The 17018-nt window shown below is 49.8% G+C and overlaps 2 protein-coding genes across 4 annotated transcripts in view; both read left to right on the plus strand.

Moving 5' to 3' along the window:
- Positions 1-7809, plus strand: LOC310666495 (uncharacterized protein; the record flags this gene model as incomplete). 3 transcript variants are annotated; one of them, XM_083417418.1, is made up of 6 exons in its annotated part: positions 1-34; positions 447-478; positions 617-733; positions 1340-1426; positions 1664-1768; positions 7264-7809. In XM_083417418.1, exons 1-6 carry the CDS (start codon positions 25-27, stop codon positions 7807-7809), a joined length of 897 nt encoding a protein of 298 aa, XP_083273544.1. In that variant the 5' UTR covers positions 1-24. The 3 variants fall into 3 exon arrangements, 2 of the variants coding, with proteins under 2 accessions (XP_083273544.1, XP_083273543.1); XM_083417417.1 differs by lacking the exons at positions 1-34; positions 447-478 and having other exon boundaries at positions 532-733; XR_014505930.1 differs by lacking the exons at positions 1-34; positions 447-478; positions 617-733; positions 7264-7809 and adding an exon at positions 871-992 and having other exon boundaries at positions 1137-1426; positions 1664-1906.
- Positions 6577-17018, plus strand: part of MAP3K11 (mitogen-activated protein kinase kinase kinase 11) — a 31680-nt gene continuing 21238 nt past the window's right edge. Inside the window, exon 1 of the mRNA XM_083417314.1 lies at positions 6577-9143. Coding sequence (XP_083273440.1) covers positions 8450-9143 — 694 coding nt within the window. The 5' untranslated portion in view covers positions 6577-8449. The remainder of the gene's footprint in view (positions 9144-17018) is intronic.

Raw genomic sequence — 17018 nt, forward strand, 5'->3', positions numbered from 1 at the left:
CCCCTGCAAGGCCCAGAGCAGCCCATGGCGTCAGGTGAGCAAGTGTCCTTTTTGGGACAGAGGAGGGCAGGAATGGGCTGGGGGGCAGCTAATCAAAAGATACACAGAGCTAGGTGGCTGGACCTGACCCAAGATCCATCTGGGCCAGCATCTGGAAAGCCAACCCCACGCCCCCCCCCCCGTGACCACCCCATTTTGTGGGGTCTGATGGAGGAAGCAGGGGGCTGGGCTGCAGGGCAAGGCAAGGGGGGCGGTTGTCAGCGAGAGGGGCACCTTCCCTGGGGAGCCATGTTGTGCGGGCAGGGGGCCAGGATTGGCCCTCAAGGCCTGGGGTGTCTCCCCCCCTCCCCCGTAGTAGGACTTGGAATCCAGGAGAAAACTCTTGGAATAGCCTTGCCAGGGGCTCAGGGACGAACTCGCCTGTCCCCATGTCCTTCTCTTTGCAGATGTGCTGGGGTTCCACATCTCTTCCCTAGCAGTGAGTATTGGATAAACGAGAGCAGGGAGTGGATCCCTCAGACCTGCCCCCCGCTGCCTGGGCTCTTTGCCCCCCACTCTGCATTCTCAGATGCAGAGGAGCCCTGCAAGAACTGACAGCCTGACTTTTGCATTTCAGGTGCTAAAGGATGATCAGCTATACCTCCTGGAGGTCATCCAGAACTGCCAGGCAGCTCAGCTCAGGGGGCTCCGCACCCTGAAGTGCTCCAAGCAGGAGACGGCCAAAGCCATTATGGTGAGTGATGGGTGGCGTGAGGGACCCCCAAGGGGAGGGACTTTTGCATTTGCTGGAGAGGAGGACCCTTCTGGCTTAGGGCATGGGGTTGCCAATCCCCTGGAAAGATAAGCCTGGCATTTGGGGTTGGGGCTGTCCTCCAGTGACCCCCTGGAAGGAGCTGACTTTCCTCCTCTGCTCTCTTCCAGCACATCTTTGGCCACTTCAGGGATTGCCCCCTGAGCCTGGCCCTGGCCTTGGAGGCCCTCCTCCAGCTGAGGTGAGTGGGGTCCTTGGGGTCCTTGGGGTGGGTGGGGTTGCGGGGCAGGGGGCAGAACTCCAGGGGGAGCGCCAGGTGGGCAAGAGCAGGCAGAAGGGGGCAAGGGAGGAGGCAGCGTCTAACCCCTCTCCTTTCTCTCTCCAGCTTCATGAGACCCCATTTCAGCTGTGATATGGTCAGTGCTATCCTGCATAGGACAATGGAGGCTGTTCTTGGGGGCGCAGAAAAGGAGGAGGACAAAGAGGTATGTCCTCTGCTTTGACTTCCCTTTCCACATCTCTGTCTTCTTCTCACACCCTTGCAAGATTTAACCCAGCACTCAACCTCTCTTCTCTCTTTTCCCGCAGGAACGGAAGAGGCACTTCCTGAGCCTACTGGGGGGGGGTCTCCTTCTGGAGGCCCCCAATGCTGGCACCCTCCTCCAGCTGCTCACTGTAAGTGTCCTGATGGCATCAGGAGTGGGTTTAGGGTTGCCCCCCGTCCCTTGCCCAACAGACTGTCCCATTTCTGGGGCACAGAGTCACCTGTCCTGTTTGGCCCCCAATTTGGCCCAAGACCAAAAGTGGCAACCCTCATGGTTTGGGAGTGCCAGGGACTGTGTGATGGGGGCAACGGAGGGCCGCTTTGGCCCAGACTGCCCCCTGACTCTGAGACGCTCTTTCCTCCCGCAGGACCTCCGATTTTACGCCCTTTGGGGAAGTGAGGCGGAAAGGAAACTAGCGGCCAGCAGCATTTCTCTGCTGCTAGCCTTTTCACGAAGATTCCCCCACCTCAGAGTAAGTATCTTGCCTTCCTGTATACATTTCTTTGGTTGCTTCCATCCCCCCAAGAGACATCCCCCAGCAACCTTTAATGCAGAAGATGCGGTGTGTGTCCCTGGGTGCCAGGATGCGGCCAGAGGGTATTTCTGCCCCCTTTCCTGGTGCTGCCTTTCCACCTCTGCCCAGGAGGCTGCAGGGCCCAGGGAGGTCCAGGGCCGGATTTATGTATAGGCTAAGTATATCAAAGTGCAAGTAGATAAATAGGTACCGCTCCGGCGGGAAGGTAAACAGCGTTTCCGTGCGCTGCTCTGGTTTCCCAGAAGCAGATTAGTCATGCTGGCCACATGACCCAGAAGCTGTACGCTGGCTCCCTTGGCCAATAAAGCGAGATGAGTGCCGCAACCCCAGAGTCGGCCATGACTGGACCTAATGGTCAGGGGTCCCTTTACTCTATAGAACATGCCATGGAAGGGGCAACTGGGCTACCCCCCCCCCCTTCTGACCTACCTCCACAAGTAGAAGGGTGATCTTCTGAAGAGTGGGTGTCCTGTGGTCATGCTGAGTCATGCTGGCCACATGACCTGGAAGCTGTACGCCGGCTCCCTCGGCCAGTAAAGCGAAATGTGTGCCACAACCCCAGAGTCGTCCGCAACTGGACCTAACGGTCAGAGTTCCCTTAACCTTTAAGTAGGCTGAAGCCTAGGGCCTCTAAATCTAGGGGGCCTTGCTAGCCTGCCCACTCCCCAGCACTGCAGTCCCTCCTCTCCCAAAATTGCAAACCCAAGACTTCATGCGAGGGCAGGGCAACTCAGGCCCAGCAACTATGAGATTCAGGGCTAGCCAGTGGGGCCCAATTTGAAGCTCTGGGGCCCAACTTGGAATCTTAGACATATAAATAAAATCTATCTAGATTGTCCTGGTGCGGGGGCTCACTTAGGAGCGGCCCGCGGGGCCCAGTTTGGCCAAATTGCTCCAATTGCCTTAAGGCAGCCCTGATGAGACTGTGCAGGGGTTGGGCTAATAAGCTCTGTCCCTTATAGGTCCCTGGTGTCACTATTCAGAGTACAGACTCAAGGACTTGTTATGGAAATAAAGGGGGGGGCACTTATTGGAAATTAGTTTTGTCACCTCTCAACACCTCTCCTCCCTCAAAACCCCAGGACAATGAGCCTTTGCACTGTTGACTGTCCAGAACTCCCTGTAAAGGCAGGAGGCCAGAATGCAGGTTGGTAACGGGACCTCATCCTGACTTTGACGTTAATGGGAAGGCTCCAAGCTAACAATCTTTTGCAGAAAATGGAAGAACTGGAATTTGTGTTTATGCTGCGTTTTTGGACCTGTGTGCTAGGTAACTTTCACAAGGTCAGCGAAGCCCTTCAAAAATCAGACCTGTTATTGAGTTCTTGTGCAAGTTTGTACAGTTCACTTCTGGATTTTTAAAGGAAAATTAGAGATGATCTTGAAGAGCTTGAGAAACAAGCAAAAGCCACCTTGCCAAATGTCAACTACGAAACAAGGAGACAAATAGTGAGGGAACGGCAAAGAAATGACAGAAGTGCACCTGGTGCCTTAGATGCGCTTTCTTCAAGAGATAAGTTTAGGATACAACCTGTTGATGGAAACATACCCAGAAGATATTGACCTGAAACTTACTGATGAACTTTTGCACTATCACCTGTATGTGAGACAAAGCCCATAGGCTTGCAGCAGAGCACTCTCTGTCTCATAAAGACCTTTATCAAATTATATATAAGGAAAAAACTCAGATGGCCTTTCCTAATGTGGATGTAATCTTGCAGCTATTTCTTAGTCACTAACTACTCAGAGAGATGCCCCCCTATGTCATGGCTGAAGCAGCATTTGAAGGAGAAACTTCCTTAACCCTGTTATTTTAAATCACTTGGCTATACCAGATTGGAAAACAACAGATCTCTGCCTGCAAGGTGCTTACTAAGTAAGTGTGACAAGATTAAGAGATGTGGGGGAGGAATTAGGAAAGCTGTTGTTCAAATCTCTGCTCTACCATGAACAGCCCAAGTTGCATGAAGCAAGGAGCTCAAGTGACATATGTAGCTCTCCTCCTCCCCATTTTATCCTCACAACAACCCTGTGCGGTAGGCTATGCATTCCTGTGCATGCTTGGATACGACATACTCATATTATTTATTTATTGTATGCATTGTAGCTTTATTGTGTATTTATTTCATATTCACATGTATTAATGTGGCTCACACCTTGGGGGGGGGGGCTTTGGGTGGTGTATAAATAAAAAACCATACCATATAATGCCATGTATGTTGCTGTGTTCATAGGATATGTTGCTGCATGTTGCCGTGAATGTTGGCATGGGGTGCTGCTGTGAAGGCTTCTGCACACATTTGTGTTTGTGTGTGTCAGAGAGATGGAAAGGGAAGGAGGAGCTATCAAGACTTCAGCTGATCAGCTGTCTCTCTGGTTTGACTTACTCTGCTCCCTTGCCCTGCAAGGGAAGTTGTTTAGGACCAAAGGACGAGAGGAAAGTGCAGATACATGCAGGCAGGTCGACACCGTACACTTAAAACACATCCAAATCACATTTTAGGCACGTGACACCCCTCCCCACCCCGAGTCCTGGGAATTGCAGTTTGTTAAGGATGCTTTTGAATTATGGTGCTGGAGGAGACTTTTGAGAGTCCCATGGACTGCAAGAAGATCAAACCTCTCCATTCTGAAGGAAATCAGCCCTGAGTGCTCACTGGAAGGACAGATCCTGAAGCTGAGGCTACAATACTTTGGCCACCTCATGAGAAGAGAAGACTTCCTGGAAAAGAAGACAGAGGATGAGATGGTTGGACAGTGTTCTCGAAGCTACGAACATTAGTTTGACCAAGCTGTGGGAGGCAGGAGTGCCTGGCGTTCACTGGTCCATGGGGTCACGAAGAGTCGGACACGATTAAACGACTAAACAACAACAACAACGCTTGGAATTGTAGCTCTGTGAGGGGGAAACTTCAGTTCTCAGGATCCTTTGGGGCAGTAATGTGCTTTAAATGCACTTTTTGTTTTAAATATATGGTGTGGATCTGACATAAAAGTTGTAAAGCAGCACAATATGAGACATGTTTTCTGCTTACACAGTGTAAAAGTTAAGCCAGGCCCCTGAAGTTTTACAATTCCCATGCTTTTTGTTGCATGCATAAATATATGCCATAACTCTTCACTTAAACATAAGGTTTCAACGTTCCTAGAATAACTGATTCCTAATAGTGAGTGCTATCTAAACTTCAGTTGTTGTTTTTTATGTATAATGATTTGTATTCTACCGTCAAGTCTGAGATGAGGAAATAAAGGATGAAAAGTCATGCCTGCCTGCCGATTCCGAATCAGACAGTAATAAATCACAGTAACATGTCAGAGAGGTTCTGTGACTTGAAAACATGGGTTGTGACACCATATTCACTTGTCTGTGTGCCGTAAGATACGAGGTCAGAAAAGTGACACTGGATTTGTAGTTCCAGTTTACTCTGCCAAAGGTTATCCCTTAAAATAATTATTTCTGTTAAAAGATTATTTTAGCAGAAACCCAATGTACAACGTGTTTGCTGCAACTGGCTGTGTGGCTACAAGCCTTACTGGTCTGGAAAGGATCCCCACAACTAAAAGTGTACCGGTACTTTCGCTTTTCGCTCTATGGAGATGCCTGCATATTAAGTGCCTTAGAATGCCATCATCCGTCCTCTCCAAGTCTCAGGCTGGTAGAAACCCAAAATTGTGCTGGGTTTTGTGATGTCCAGCCCCGCTTCAGCTTGGATATATTGAGGATTGACCAGCACAGTTGTAAATACAGTAAATCATAGAACTGTACAGTTGGAAGGGAACTTGAGGATCATCTAGTCCATGGGTAGGCAAACTAAGGCCAGAGGGCCAGATCTGGCCCGGGATTCGCCTTCTAAATCCAGCCCGCAGACGGTCGGGGAATCAGTGTGTTTTTACATGAGTAGAATGTGTGCTTTTATTTAAAATGTATCTCTGGGTTAATTGTGGGGCATAGGTATTCGTTCATTATTTTTTTCTTTTCAAAATATAGTCTGGCCCCCCCACAAGGTCTGAGGGACAGTGGACCGGCCCCCTGCTGAAAAAGTTTGCCGACCCCTGACTAGTCCAACCCCCTGCAATGCAGGAATATACAGCTGTCCCATATAGGGATTGAGCCTGCTCTAACCAACTGAAATGAGTGCTAATAACTTCCCTTCTTTCTAGAAAGGAGAATTAGAGAGAGGTGATTCTCGAACAAAGATGAGCTGAGGGAATGTCTCACACTGGAATAGGACTGACTCCACACAGTCTTGATTTGGCCCGAGGACTGGAGCAGTAAAAGGAAAGGGACAAAGCTTAACCCTGAACTTGCTCAAACCAAAACAGCGCAGCCCAGCCCAGGCATTTGTATACAGGAAATCACTCACATGATCTGCTTCAGCCTTTCCTGTGTTTGAATGAAACCGGAAGAGCAGGGATAATAGCTCGTTTTCCCACAATTCCCTCCTTGATGATTGCCCCATCAATGCCCCAAGGCCACAGGTTCAAGGTCTGCTGTGAGCTCTGTGCTATTTTCCAAAAAGCTATCAGAAAAAAGCTTGAGTCAACGAAGCACAATCCTGCTGGAAACATCAACCCAGAAATTCTGCCCCCAAATGCTTGGGAACCTGGCAAGCAGAGGAGGAGACAGGGAGTTACTGCCTGATCAATTTCAGAGAATGAGAAATGTCAAATCCTAGATGTGTGATCCCTCTCGAGACATCTCCACTATGCTCAGAAGCATTAGAGGTTCCCATAAATTATTTTGGGTTTGGTTTATTTGATTTATTATATCTCTACACCGCTTTCCATTCAAATGAATCCCAAAGCGGCGTACAAACAATAACAATAACATAACACGTAACTGAACATCACAAATACAACATAAATTGTATAAAATAATTAAGAAATCACCAGTGAAACAATACAATTTATAGTCAACTTTATAGTCAGTTTCAGGCTCTAAGACTTGTTCCCACACTTCTCTTAGGCTTAGGGAGTCTAATAATGCTCATGGTTTCTTGCCATTTCTGATACAGTCCACTTATCAGCAAAGGATGCCATTATTTAGAAATAATGCGTATTTATTAATTTCGAGGCTGTTGGGAACCAAACCAGGAGTGGTTAACCTGTGATCTCCAGATGCTGGAGGACTCAACTCCCATCAGCCCCAACTAGCCAGAGTTTTTAGGGAGCTAACCAGGTTGGGATAGCTGGGATAGCAGGCTTCTTAGTTTTTGAATGTCTTATGTAAATTTTTCAATTTCGTTGTTCTGTATGGGACAGTGACAATAAAGATTATCGTATCGTATCAATGATCACCAATCGCTGCAGAGCAATAACACCCAATAACATCCCAAGGGGCACAGGTTGGCCATCCCTGCCGTAATCCATCCCACAGTATTCATTGTGCCCCATGCTCCCCCGATGTCCCTTCTTGTATATATTTTCTTCAGGAGTCAGTTGTGGACCTGGTCTCTCAGAGGAGTTTCAGAGGCTTTAGAAGTCTTCCTTTGATTGGCGTGAGCTGCAGGAGAGCACAGAGTTTCGATTTTCACAGAACGCTGCGCCGGGAGAGAGCAAAAGCCCAAGAGTGCTGTTGGGCTCCAAAGCTTACCCGCGCCCCTTTTTACACCAAACGAAGCTACTCCCCTGGGAAGGGAGACAATGGTTTTATGTATCTCCTCCCACGGATCTGGAAAGCAAGAGCCCCCGCGTTCTGGAGGCCGGAGCTGACCCTTCGCTGGAAAGCACCCTTGCCTTTTGTTCCACCCAGGAGAGAGAGAGAGAGAGAGAGAGAGAGAGAGAGAGAGAGAGAGAGAGAGAGAGAGAGACCCGCCTCCCCCGGGGCAGGCCGAGGAATTCAAACCCCTCCCCTGCCCTGCCTTCCCCGCCTCGCTCCGTCCGGCACTTCTGCCCAGGACCGAACGAAGCGAAGGTACAAAGCCCAGGAAGGCGCGCCATCGGGGCTTCCTCCTCGACGGGACGGGTTCCTTGTGTGACGGGGGTCCTGCCTGCCCTCCACCCGTCCCAGCGCCGGCTTTGAAACGGGGCTAGCGAGCGGGTCCTTTCCGCGGAGCCGGGCGCCGCTTCGCCTGGAAGCTTCGAGGGGAGGGACCGGACGGGACTGGATAAGGAAGCTGATCGCGGCGCAGATCCGCTTGGAGAGCCTCGGACGGAGGGTGCCTTGGGAGAAGAGCAGGCAAGACGCCAGGGTGGGGGACGACGGGGGGACGACCACCATTGCCTACATCGGATCGCGTTGGCGGGTTCGACGGGGGCCCCCCTAGCGAGTTCCCCGCCCGCTTGGGAGGAAACCGGCCGTGGGGAGCGGCCCCCTGTTCTCTGCGAGGGAGACTAGACGGGGCGGTCTTCCTACCCCTAGTGAGGGCGATGGAGAGCCTCTGACCTCGGATTCGTTGAGAGGAGTCTATAAACTCAAAGGGCTGGATCCTGCTTCCTTGACGGGAGGGGGTTTTGGCAGGCAGGAGTGTTCACCCCACTTCCCTGCTGAACGCCCCTGTGGCCCCCTGGATGGTCTCGATCCCGTGGGATGTGGCGAGGAAGGCAATGTTAGTGACCTAGATGTGGGGGGCCTTGGACCAATGAGGCCCAGAGGACCCCAAGGAGCCCCTGGGAAGCATGTTCCGGAAGGCCCCACTAGTGGCCTGGGGGCCAGGTTCGCGGAGCGGGGGCACCACGGCCTACGCCAACCCCGTCTGGACGGCGTTATTTGACTACGAGGCCGCCAGCAGCGACGAGTTGACCCTGCGGAAAGGCGACTTGGTGGAGGTGCTCTCGTGGGATGCCGCCATCTCTGGGGACGAAGGCTGGTGGGCCGGCAAGGTGAACAACCAAGTGGGCATCTTCCCTTCCAATTACGTCTCGCCGAAGACGGGGGGCTACGCGGGCCCCGGGAGCCCCCCTGAGGCCGACTTCCGGGACCTGAGGCTGGAGGAAGTGATTGGGGTTGGTGGCTTCGGGAAGGTGTACCGCGGCAGCTGGAAGGGGGAGCTGGTGGCGGTCAAGGCTGCCCGCCAAGATCCGGACGAGGACATCAGCACCACGTCAGAGAGAGTACGGCAAGAGGCCCGGCTCTTTGCCATGCTGCAGCACCCCAACATCATCGCCCTCAAAGCCGTCTGCCTCCGCGAGCCCAACTTGTGCCTGGTGATGGAATATGCAGCCGGGGGTCCCCTCAGCCGCATGCTTGCTGGACGCAGGATCCCACCCCACATCCTCATCAACTGGGCCGTGCAAATCGCTCACGGGATGCAGTACCTGCACTGCGAAGCCATCGTGCCCGTCATCCATCGCGACCTGAAATCCAATAACAGTGAGTAGGAGGGTTGTGGTTGGTGGTGAGGCATTTGCATTTATTTAGCATATATTTTGCCTAAAGAAATCTAGCTTGTTGGTTAGTTCGTGTAAAAAATGTGCATCCCCGCCTTTCGGCTTGAAATTGCTCGCGTAACGATATCTTAAGATCAAACAGTGGAACGAAACGCGAGAAAATGTAACCGAGCCATAAACTGACAATAATGAAAAGAACAACAACTGAGAAGGGAAAATAAGAATGGAACATGGAAAATTAACTCGGAACATTCTCATTTTTAAATGCCAGCTTAAATATGAACAGGGAGGAGGCCAAGCAGACCTTTCTAGGAGAGAATGTCATCTTCTGGGTGCCACTTTGGAAAAGGCTCTGTATCTCTCCCCTCTTAATCAAACGTTTGCTGTTGTGCAGAAACAAGGAAAGCCTCAGCAGCTTGACAGAGGTGATAGGCAGTTCCCAAGACACCACCCTGCTTGCAGATTTGAGTGCAGTATTTAAGAAAACGAGTGCACTGTAAGCCAGGAACAGGAAGCATCAGGCATGGTGGCCAAATCCGGCCCCCAGGACCTCTCTGTCTGGCCCTTGAACCTCACCCAAGGCCATAGCCCTCACCAGCCCTGCTCTGTGCCATAGCTGAGTTGTTTTGCCTGGTTTGCCTGTCTTCGGACTGTGAGAAGGTGTCTTGCTTGCCAGGGTACAGGATGGAAATATGTGGGGGAAGCGGGAGCCATGCAATTGCCTTTGGCTTTTATGTGCCCAGAATGCAACCTCCTGCACAAAGCTGAGCGTCACATGCATTGCTCTGCCTACTTTTGCATCTGGCCCCTCCCACTCCTGGCACGCAGCAGCACCTAGAGCATTGGCCACGAAGGAATGCGACCTTAATGCGGGGAAGAACTTCCCCATTCCTTCCTTAAGCCTTGATAATAAATGTCAAAACTGCAATTCCAAGTTGCATCAATTTTATGGCCTAAGCTATGTCCTTCCTTGTTTATTTCAGCTTTGGGGTACACAATCTAGCAGGCGGTTTGTGCCATTGTGTAGTTCATTGTGTAGAAATATAACTTCTCGCTAGGGATTGTGCCCCACGGGGGGTGGGGAACCACAGAAAGCCTTCCTTTCAGCAACGGCGCTGAAATTTGAAATGTTGTTAGTGTTTCAAGTGTAAAAGAAAAATTGGGGGGGGGGAATGAAGGCAAGAAAAGGTGACTTCTGGAACAGGTGTACTGGGAGCAAGCAGCACTCTCAAAAGAAGCCATTGATAAGGAATATGCACTGTAAATTTAAAGCACCTGTTCCCCTTAGAGAATCCTGGGTATTGTAATTTAAGGGTTCTGAGAATTGTTGCTCTTTGAGGGGTAAACTACAGTTCCAGGGATTTTATTTGCTTTTAAGGTATGGTGTATATGCAGCAATAGGAACATAGGAAGCTGCTGTATAGCAAGTCAGACCATCGATCTATCTAGCTCAGTATAGTATAGAAACATAGAATTGTAGACTTGGAAGGCCCCCCAGGGGTCATCTAGTCCAACCCCATGAAGCGTTGGAATCTGCACTAGCTGGCAGCTCCTCTCCCAAGATTTCAGCCAGGGGACTCTCCCAGCCTAACAGGAGATATTGAGGGTTTAAACTTGGAACCATCTGTGTACAAAGCGGGCACTTGACCACAGAGCCACATCCCTCCCTGAAGGGGCAAGCTGCCCAGTGGATTGGAAAGTTTTGGAAGGCACAGGAAAGGAGCCTTCCTTTAAGCCAGAATCAGGCCTGGAACCTTCCTTCAGTTCTGGGACATGAGAAACAAGGGTGCCTCTGAGCACATCCAGAGTACTTTCCCCCTCCCCCTCCGCCAATTAAACACATTTTTACCCCTCCCACCTGCCTTAGGTCAAGAGGTGAACTAAGGTGGAGGCAGGCATGAGAACTAGCAAGTCCAGTTTGGAAATGAAGTTCTATCTGCCACCCTCTCACTGTTCTCCTCTCGGAGTTTTGCCATCAGACAGCAAACGAGTGTGACCTCAATGACCCAAAGCTAGAAGGAAGTGACAGCAGCACTCTCTCTCTCCCTCTCCCAGAAACTAACTCTACACTGTCGTTTCCTCTTGTGAGGGCGAGATAAATGTTTTTCTTTCCATGCAAACAAGAGCCTGATGATTTGAAGCCTTTTCCTCTCTCTCTCCAGGCGCTGGGCTTCCTCCAGCTGTAGATTTGGGGAGGGGAACCAGAGACAAGAAGGGGGAATTTTGTCCCATACCATTGCAGCCCTTGCCCTAAGCAACTCTTGCTTTGATCTGTTTGAAAGCAAATCTTCCTGTGGCAGAAGCCCACACCTCCCCATCGCAGATAGGCAGAAAGCCAGAGTCGTCTCTCTTGTGCTGGTTGCAAGGCACTCTGCACATGTTCAGAGGAACATTGTCCTCTAGATGTCACGTCTTTCAGGCAGAAGTGTTCCTGTTTCAAAGCTGATTGGATGATGGCTGTTTTCTTAGCCCCATCCCAACTGCCTGCCTCCGTCGGTCATATGAGAATCACGCCCTGCAGGGTTGTTTTAATTCTGGATTAATGAATTTAACTCTGGGTTAATGAATTTAATTCTGTATTAAAGAATTTAATTCTGGGTTAAATGAGGAGCATCTGTTTGGCTACCATGGGGAACGAGACGCTGGAAGAGGTGAGCCTTTGCTCTTAATCCGGCAGCTCTGCTTCTTACGCTGCGGGAACAGTACCTAGCAATTTGTTCCCTAAATTGTAGTTATTACTGTTTGCAAAATGCCCACCATTATGTCAGGCACGGTGTGAGAGGAGGACAAGCCCGTATATGGCAGGGAATGTTCACTGCAACAGGATTCCTCCAAATATAGGACTAAATGGGAGCTGCCTTTGGATGCAAAGTTGGGAAGGGAGTAGATGGTAAGCACCCATCCTGCACCTGTGTGCAGAGCACTGTCCTCCTCGTTTCCTGGTCACCCGAGTGTGACAGTATGCTGCAAACTGGCATATATGCATATATTTTAGGCCTGCGGATACTCCTGGCTCAGGGGCCTCACCTATCCTAAGAATGATTACTTCCCTCAAAGCAAGGACAAATGCTGCTGTCATCGAATTGTAGAGTCGGAAGGGACCCTGAGGATCGTCTAGTCCAGGGGTGGCCAACTCCCAAGAGACTGCGATCTACTCACAGAGTTAAAAACTGGCAGTGATCTACCCCATTTTAGGGGGTTCAGGTCAAAGTTGTTGAGCTTCCTTAGGAGGAGCCACTGATCTACCAGTGATCTACCACAGAACGTCCACTTATCTACTGGTAGATCATGATCTACCTGTTGGACGTGCCAGCGTGTTTTTATATGAGTAGAATGTGTCCTTTTATTTAAAATGCATCTCTGGGTTATTTGTGGGGCATAGGAATTTGTTCATTATTTCCCCCCGAAATGTATTCCAGCCCCACACAAGGTCTGAGGGACAGTGGACCACCCCCAGGCTGAAAAAGTTTGCTGTCCCCTGGTCTAGTCCAACCCTAGGAATATGCAGCTGTCCCATATGGGGATCAAACCTGCAACCTTGGCGTTATCTGCACCATGCTCTAACCAACTGAGCTATCCCATTAGAGCACAAGATAGGGAATCTTTTCAACCTATGAGGCATGTTCCCTTCTGGGGTCACATGCCCCTTGTAGGCAGGATTAGCAGCAAAAGTGGGCAGAGCAAAAATAATTTCAATTTTACCATTGTATAATCAACTAGTTTCTACACACACTCAACACATCTCAGCGTATCCTCCATCAAGAAGCATGATCAGAGTTCAATGACACATTCCAGCCTGGCACATCCAAGGAGGATGTGGAGCATCTGGAATTTGACAGAAGGGCATCCTGTTCAGAGCATACAGTATGGCCCATAGCTGTCGACTTTCAGATTTGAAAATAAGGGATCAGTAGCCTCGAAAATAAGGGATCAGCAGCCTCACCTGTTCCGGGGATAGTCTACGGGATATCTAACAATCCGAGATAGCAGTGGGAAGCAGCAGGAAACGGCGCTGGAATGAGGGAATTTCCCGCAAAAAAAGGGAAGGTTGACAGCTATGGTATAGCCTCTCCTAACAGGCTCAAAAAACCTTGCCATCTGCCTCTCTATAGAAATATAAGCTACCGTAACAGAACGTAGACCAGAGCTTTCCAAACTTGTCATGGTGGTGACGCACTTTTTAGACATGCATCATTTCGCGACACAGTAATTCAGTTCTACTAGCAAACCAGTAATTCAGCTTTACCAGCAAGCTCTCATTCTAGCCCACACTGCAGCCGGCACGATAACGTGTCGTGACACAGAATTTGGAAAGCTCTGACGTAGACAGTCGTTTTTAAGTCAGTTGGAGGTGGCTTGGGAGAGAGATTTCGCTTCCTGTGATGTACACACACATGCAAACTTCTTTCTTCCTACTGTCACTTCTCATCAAACAAGTTTGGGGGGGGGGTGAATACGGAAAACTTGCCAAACCTGTTTAACACAGGTGAACATGCGAGGGGTAAGTACACCCCCCAAGCAGTGATCCCTCTTTCAAATTCCTTTTGACTCCTCTCAAAGGACAACAATTGCTTGTCTATAGGTTCTCCCTTCTTTATTCCAGGTCTTATGCATATGCGTGTGTGTGTGTGTAAATTTGTCACTCATCTCAGTATTCGGCCATCTGGCAATATCTGAAAGCAGCATGAGAGTCATATTCAAATATCTGAAAGGCTGCCCATCATGCAGAAGACAGAGCAGACTCAGGCCACCTTCACACCATACTATGATACTACTTCATAGTCGTGACTTCTGTGCCAAAAAATCCTGGGAAGTCGCATTTGTTAAGGGTGCTGAGAGCTTTTATTCCTCTATTTCTCTCCCTGGGATACAGTTTTCTGAGTGGTTTAACAGTCAATCTCTTTCCCCAGGTAGCACTAGAAATGGTAGCTTTGGGAAGGAGAGAGGGGTTTCCTAACAACTCTCAGCACCCTTAACAAGCTTCAGCTCCCAGAATTCTTTGGGAAAAGCCATGACTGTTTCAAGCAGAGATAAGCATACTTTTTCAGCAGGGGGCCGGTCCACTGCCCCTCAGATCTTATGGGGGGCCAGACTATATTTGGGGGGGAGGTGAACGAATTCCTATGCCCCATAAATAACCCAGAGATGCATTTTAAATAAAAGGACAGATTGAGAAGGCGATTGGGCCGGATCCATCCCCTCGGCCTTAGTTTGCCTACCCGTGGTTTAAAGTGGTATCATAGTGCTTTAAATGTATGAATGTGGCCTTGCTAACTGTTGTTCTGGAAGTCTAGGTGTAGAGCCCTAGGTCTGGGAACAGCAGGGAAGAAGGTTTTGGCTAAAGATTAAGAGAAAGGTCCTAGTGGCACAAGCTGTCCGACAGAGAACCAGGCTGCCTTGAGAGTCGCAGGTGGGCTCTCCTTTGCAGGGGCTATTACCCAGAGGCTGAGTGGCTGTCAGTCAGGGCTGTGTCACTGTAACATGCTGCACGGAAGATCGTTCGTGGCAGTGGCGTAGCATGGGTTGTCAGCACCCGGGGCAAGGCAAGTAATTTGTGCCCCCTAACCCGTGGATTTGCGCCCCCTAACCCTAACCCCCAGATGTTGCGCCCGGTGCGGCCGGGCCCCCCTGCACTCCCCACGCTACGCCACTGGTTCGTGGAGATCTCGTGCAACCCCTTGCTGCATGAAGGATCTTCAGTAGATCTCAGGGCTTGCCATTAAGCCCAACCAACACAGAGTTTTCATGTATTGATGACTTCATCAATACATGAAAACTATGTGTTGGTTTGGCTTAATGGCAAGCCCTGGGGAGCTGACTGGGGGGGAGGGCAGTTGCTACGGTATGTTGTGAACCGCCCTGTGATCTACGGGTGTGGGGCAGTGTACAAATTTAATAAATAATAATAATAAACACAGTTTGAGCCAAGGCTTGGCCCTCATCCCTGTTTTCAGTGCTCCATTTTGCCGCCAAACATACAAAATGCTAACAGAGAGGAGAGTTTCTTTATACCCAGGGAAAGTGGCACTTGCAGCTTTACACCACAATATTATAGGGGTTGGATGGCAATGCTTCCATTCTTTATTCTCTTTGCAGGAATTCCAACCCCCTTCAGTGAATTCCCAGGGTGTCTTACCGTAAATGCAATTGAAAGAGTTAGAGAAGCACCACCATTTAATGCAGCAGCTGAAAAGCAAGGCCAGGAGATAAAATTATTCTTAAAAGCTGTTGTTGTAGTTTTTAAAAGCACATCTTTGCCCCATGCAGAAGCCAAATCAGAGTAGGCCTCACCCACGCCTCCTTAAGGAGGGTATTTCCCAACCAGGCTGCCACCACAGAGAAGGCCCTTTCCCCGGTCAGCACCCACTGTGCTTGTGATGGCAGAGGACAGCCGCCAACAAGACCTAAAAGCAGGGATGTGGAGCTTGTGGCCCTCGGCCTGGCTTCATGTGGCCCTCAGTCTCTTGTCATGCGGTGCCAGTAGCTTGCGGGGTAGGGGAGGAGAAAAAGTGGGGAGTGGGAGGCAGGAACAGCTGAAGCAGATGCAATGATGGAAGGGGAGAAGGAAAGCCCTATGCAAGAAAGCAGTCCAGACCTCTGGCAAGAGAAATCTGCCCATTCCCTGGCAACCTGCCAGGCAAAGAAAGGTGGAGGTTGTAGAAAGAGAGAGACAGATAGAGAGAGCTGGCAGTGGGAAGGTGGGAAGGGGAGCTTACCCTTCCAATCCTGAGTGTTACTACTTCCCATTAAGGTAGGGAATAGTTGCTGACAGTGTTCGAAATTAGCCAGGGGCCAGGCGCATTTTGCACCTGGGTTTTGACCACTCGCAACCAAGTGAAGGTGCCTGGGCGCCTGACATCTCTACCGTCTGGGGATCATTGGATCTGGACTGTTTTCCCACACTAATACCCCATCCTGTAGAATTCTTATCAGTTACATTTTATCTTCACAATTGGAATGAATTTCAGGAACCAAATTGCTTTATCTGTGCAGCCTGAGCAGGAGCAGTCAGCATTAAGAAAAAGAGGTCGGAATAGGCCGATAGATATGCGGACTGTCCCTGGATCAAGTGACCTGGATCAAGTGGTTAAGAGCGGTAGTCTCGTAATCTGGGGAACCGGGTTCGCGTCTCTGCTCCTCCACATGCAGCTGCTGGGTGTCCTTGGGCCAGTCACACTTCTTTGAAGTCTCTCAGCCCCACTCACCTCACAGAGTGTTTGTTGTGGGGGAGGAAGGGAAAGGAGAATGTTAGCCGCTTTGAGACTCCTTTGGGTAGTGATAAAGCGGGATATCAAATACAAACTCTTCTTCTTCTTCTTCTTCTTTAAGTTCTCAAAAGTTCTTAAGCTAGCTCAAGGTTGTCAGCTGAAGTAGCCGGATGTTTAACTGAGAATCAGTCACAGTGAGTCCATGAAAAAGAAGACTTTAGAGCTGTCTTACCCTAAAATGGCAACTAGACATTCTCTTTTGGAGACTGCAGCCTTGGTTTAAGGAGTCATTTGGCTTATATACTTGAGTTTCTAACACGGCGAGTCTTGGCAGGGTGGCAGAAGCAGGGGACGAGGAAAGCGCTCATCATTTCAACCACACACATAGGCGCACTGTGTTTTCATCTTCAAACCATAGCTAAGTTTAGTCATTGTTGAAAGCGACATGTGAACCAATCCACTGCCAGGGCCCTTTGCAGAAAAAGTGGGATGCAAATATTCCAAATAAGAAATGAAAATATGTGCTGGGACTGGTATCAGCCTGACACAGCCTGCGAGAAGTGGACCCCACCATCTCCACTATGCCTGTGTGAGACCTGAGATCCAACATTTTTTAATTTTATTGCATTGCATTTCCACCTCACCTTTCT

Source organism: Podarcis tiliguerta, assembly GCF_965153285.1.
Source record: "Podarcis tiliguerta genome assembly, chromosome: 16".
NCBI classification, from domain to species: Eukaryota; Metazoa; Chordata; class Lepidosauria; order Squamata; family Lacertidae; genus Podarcis; species Podarcis tiliguerta.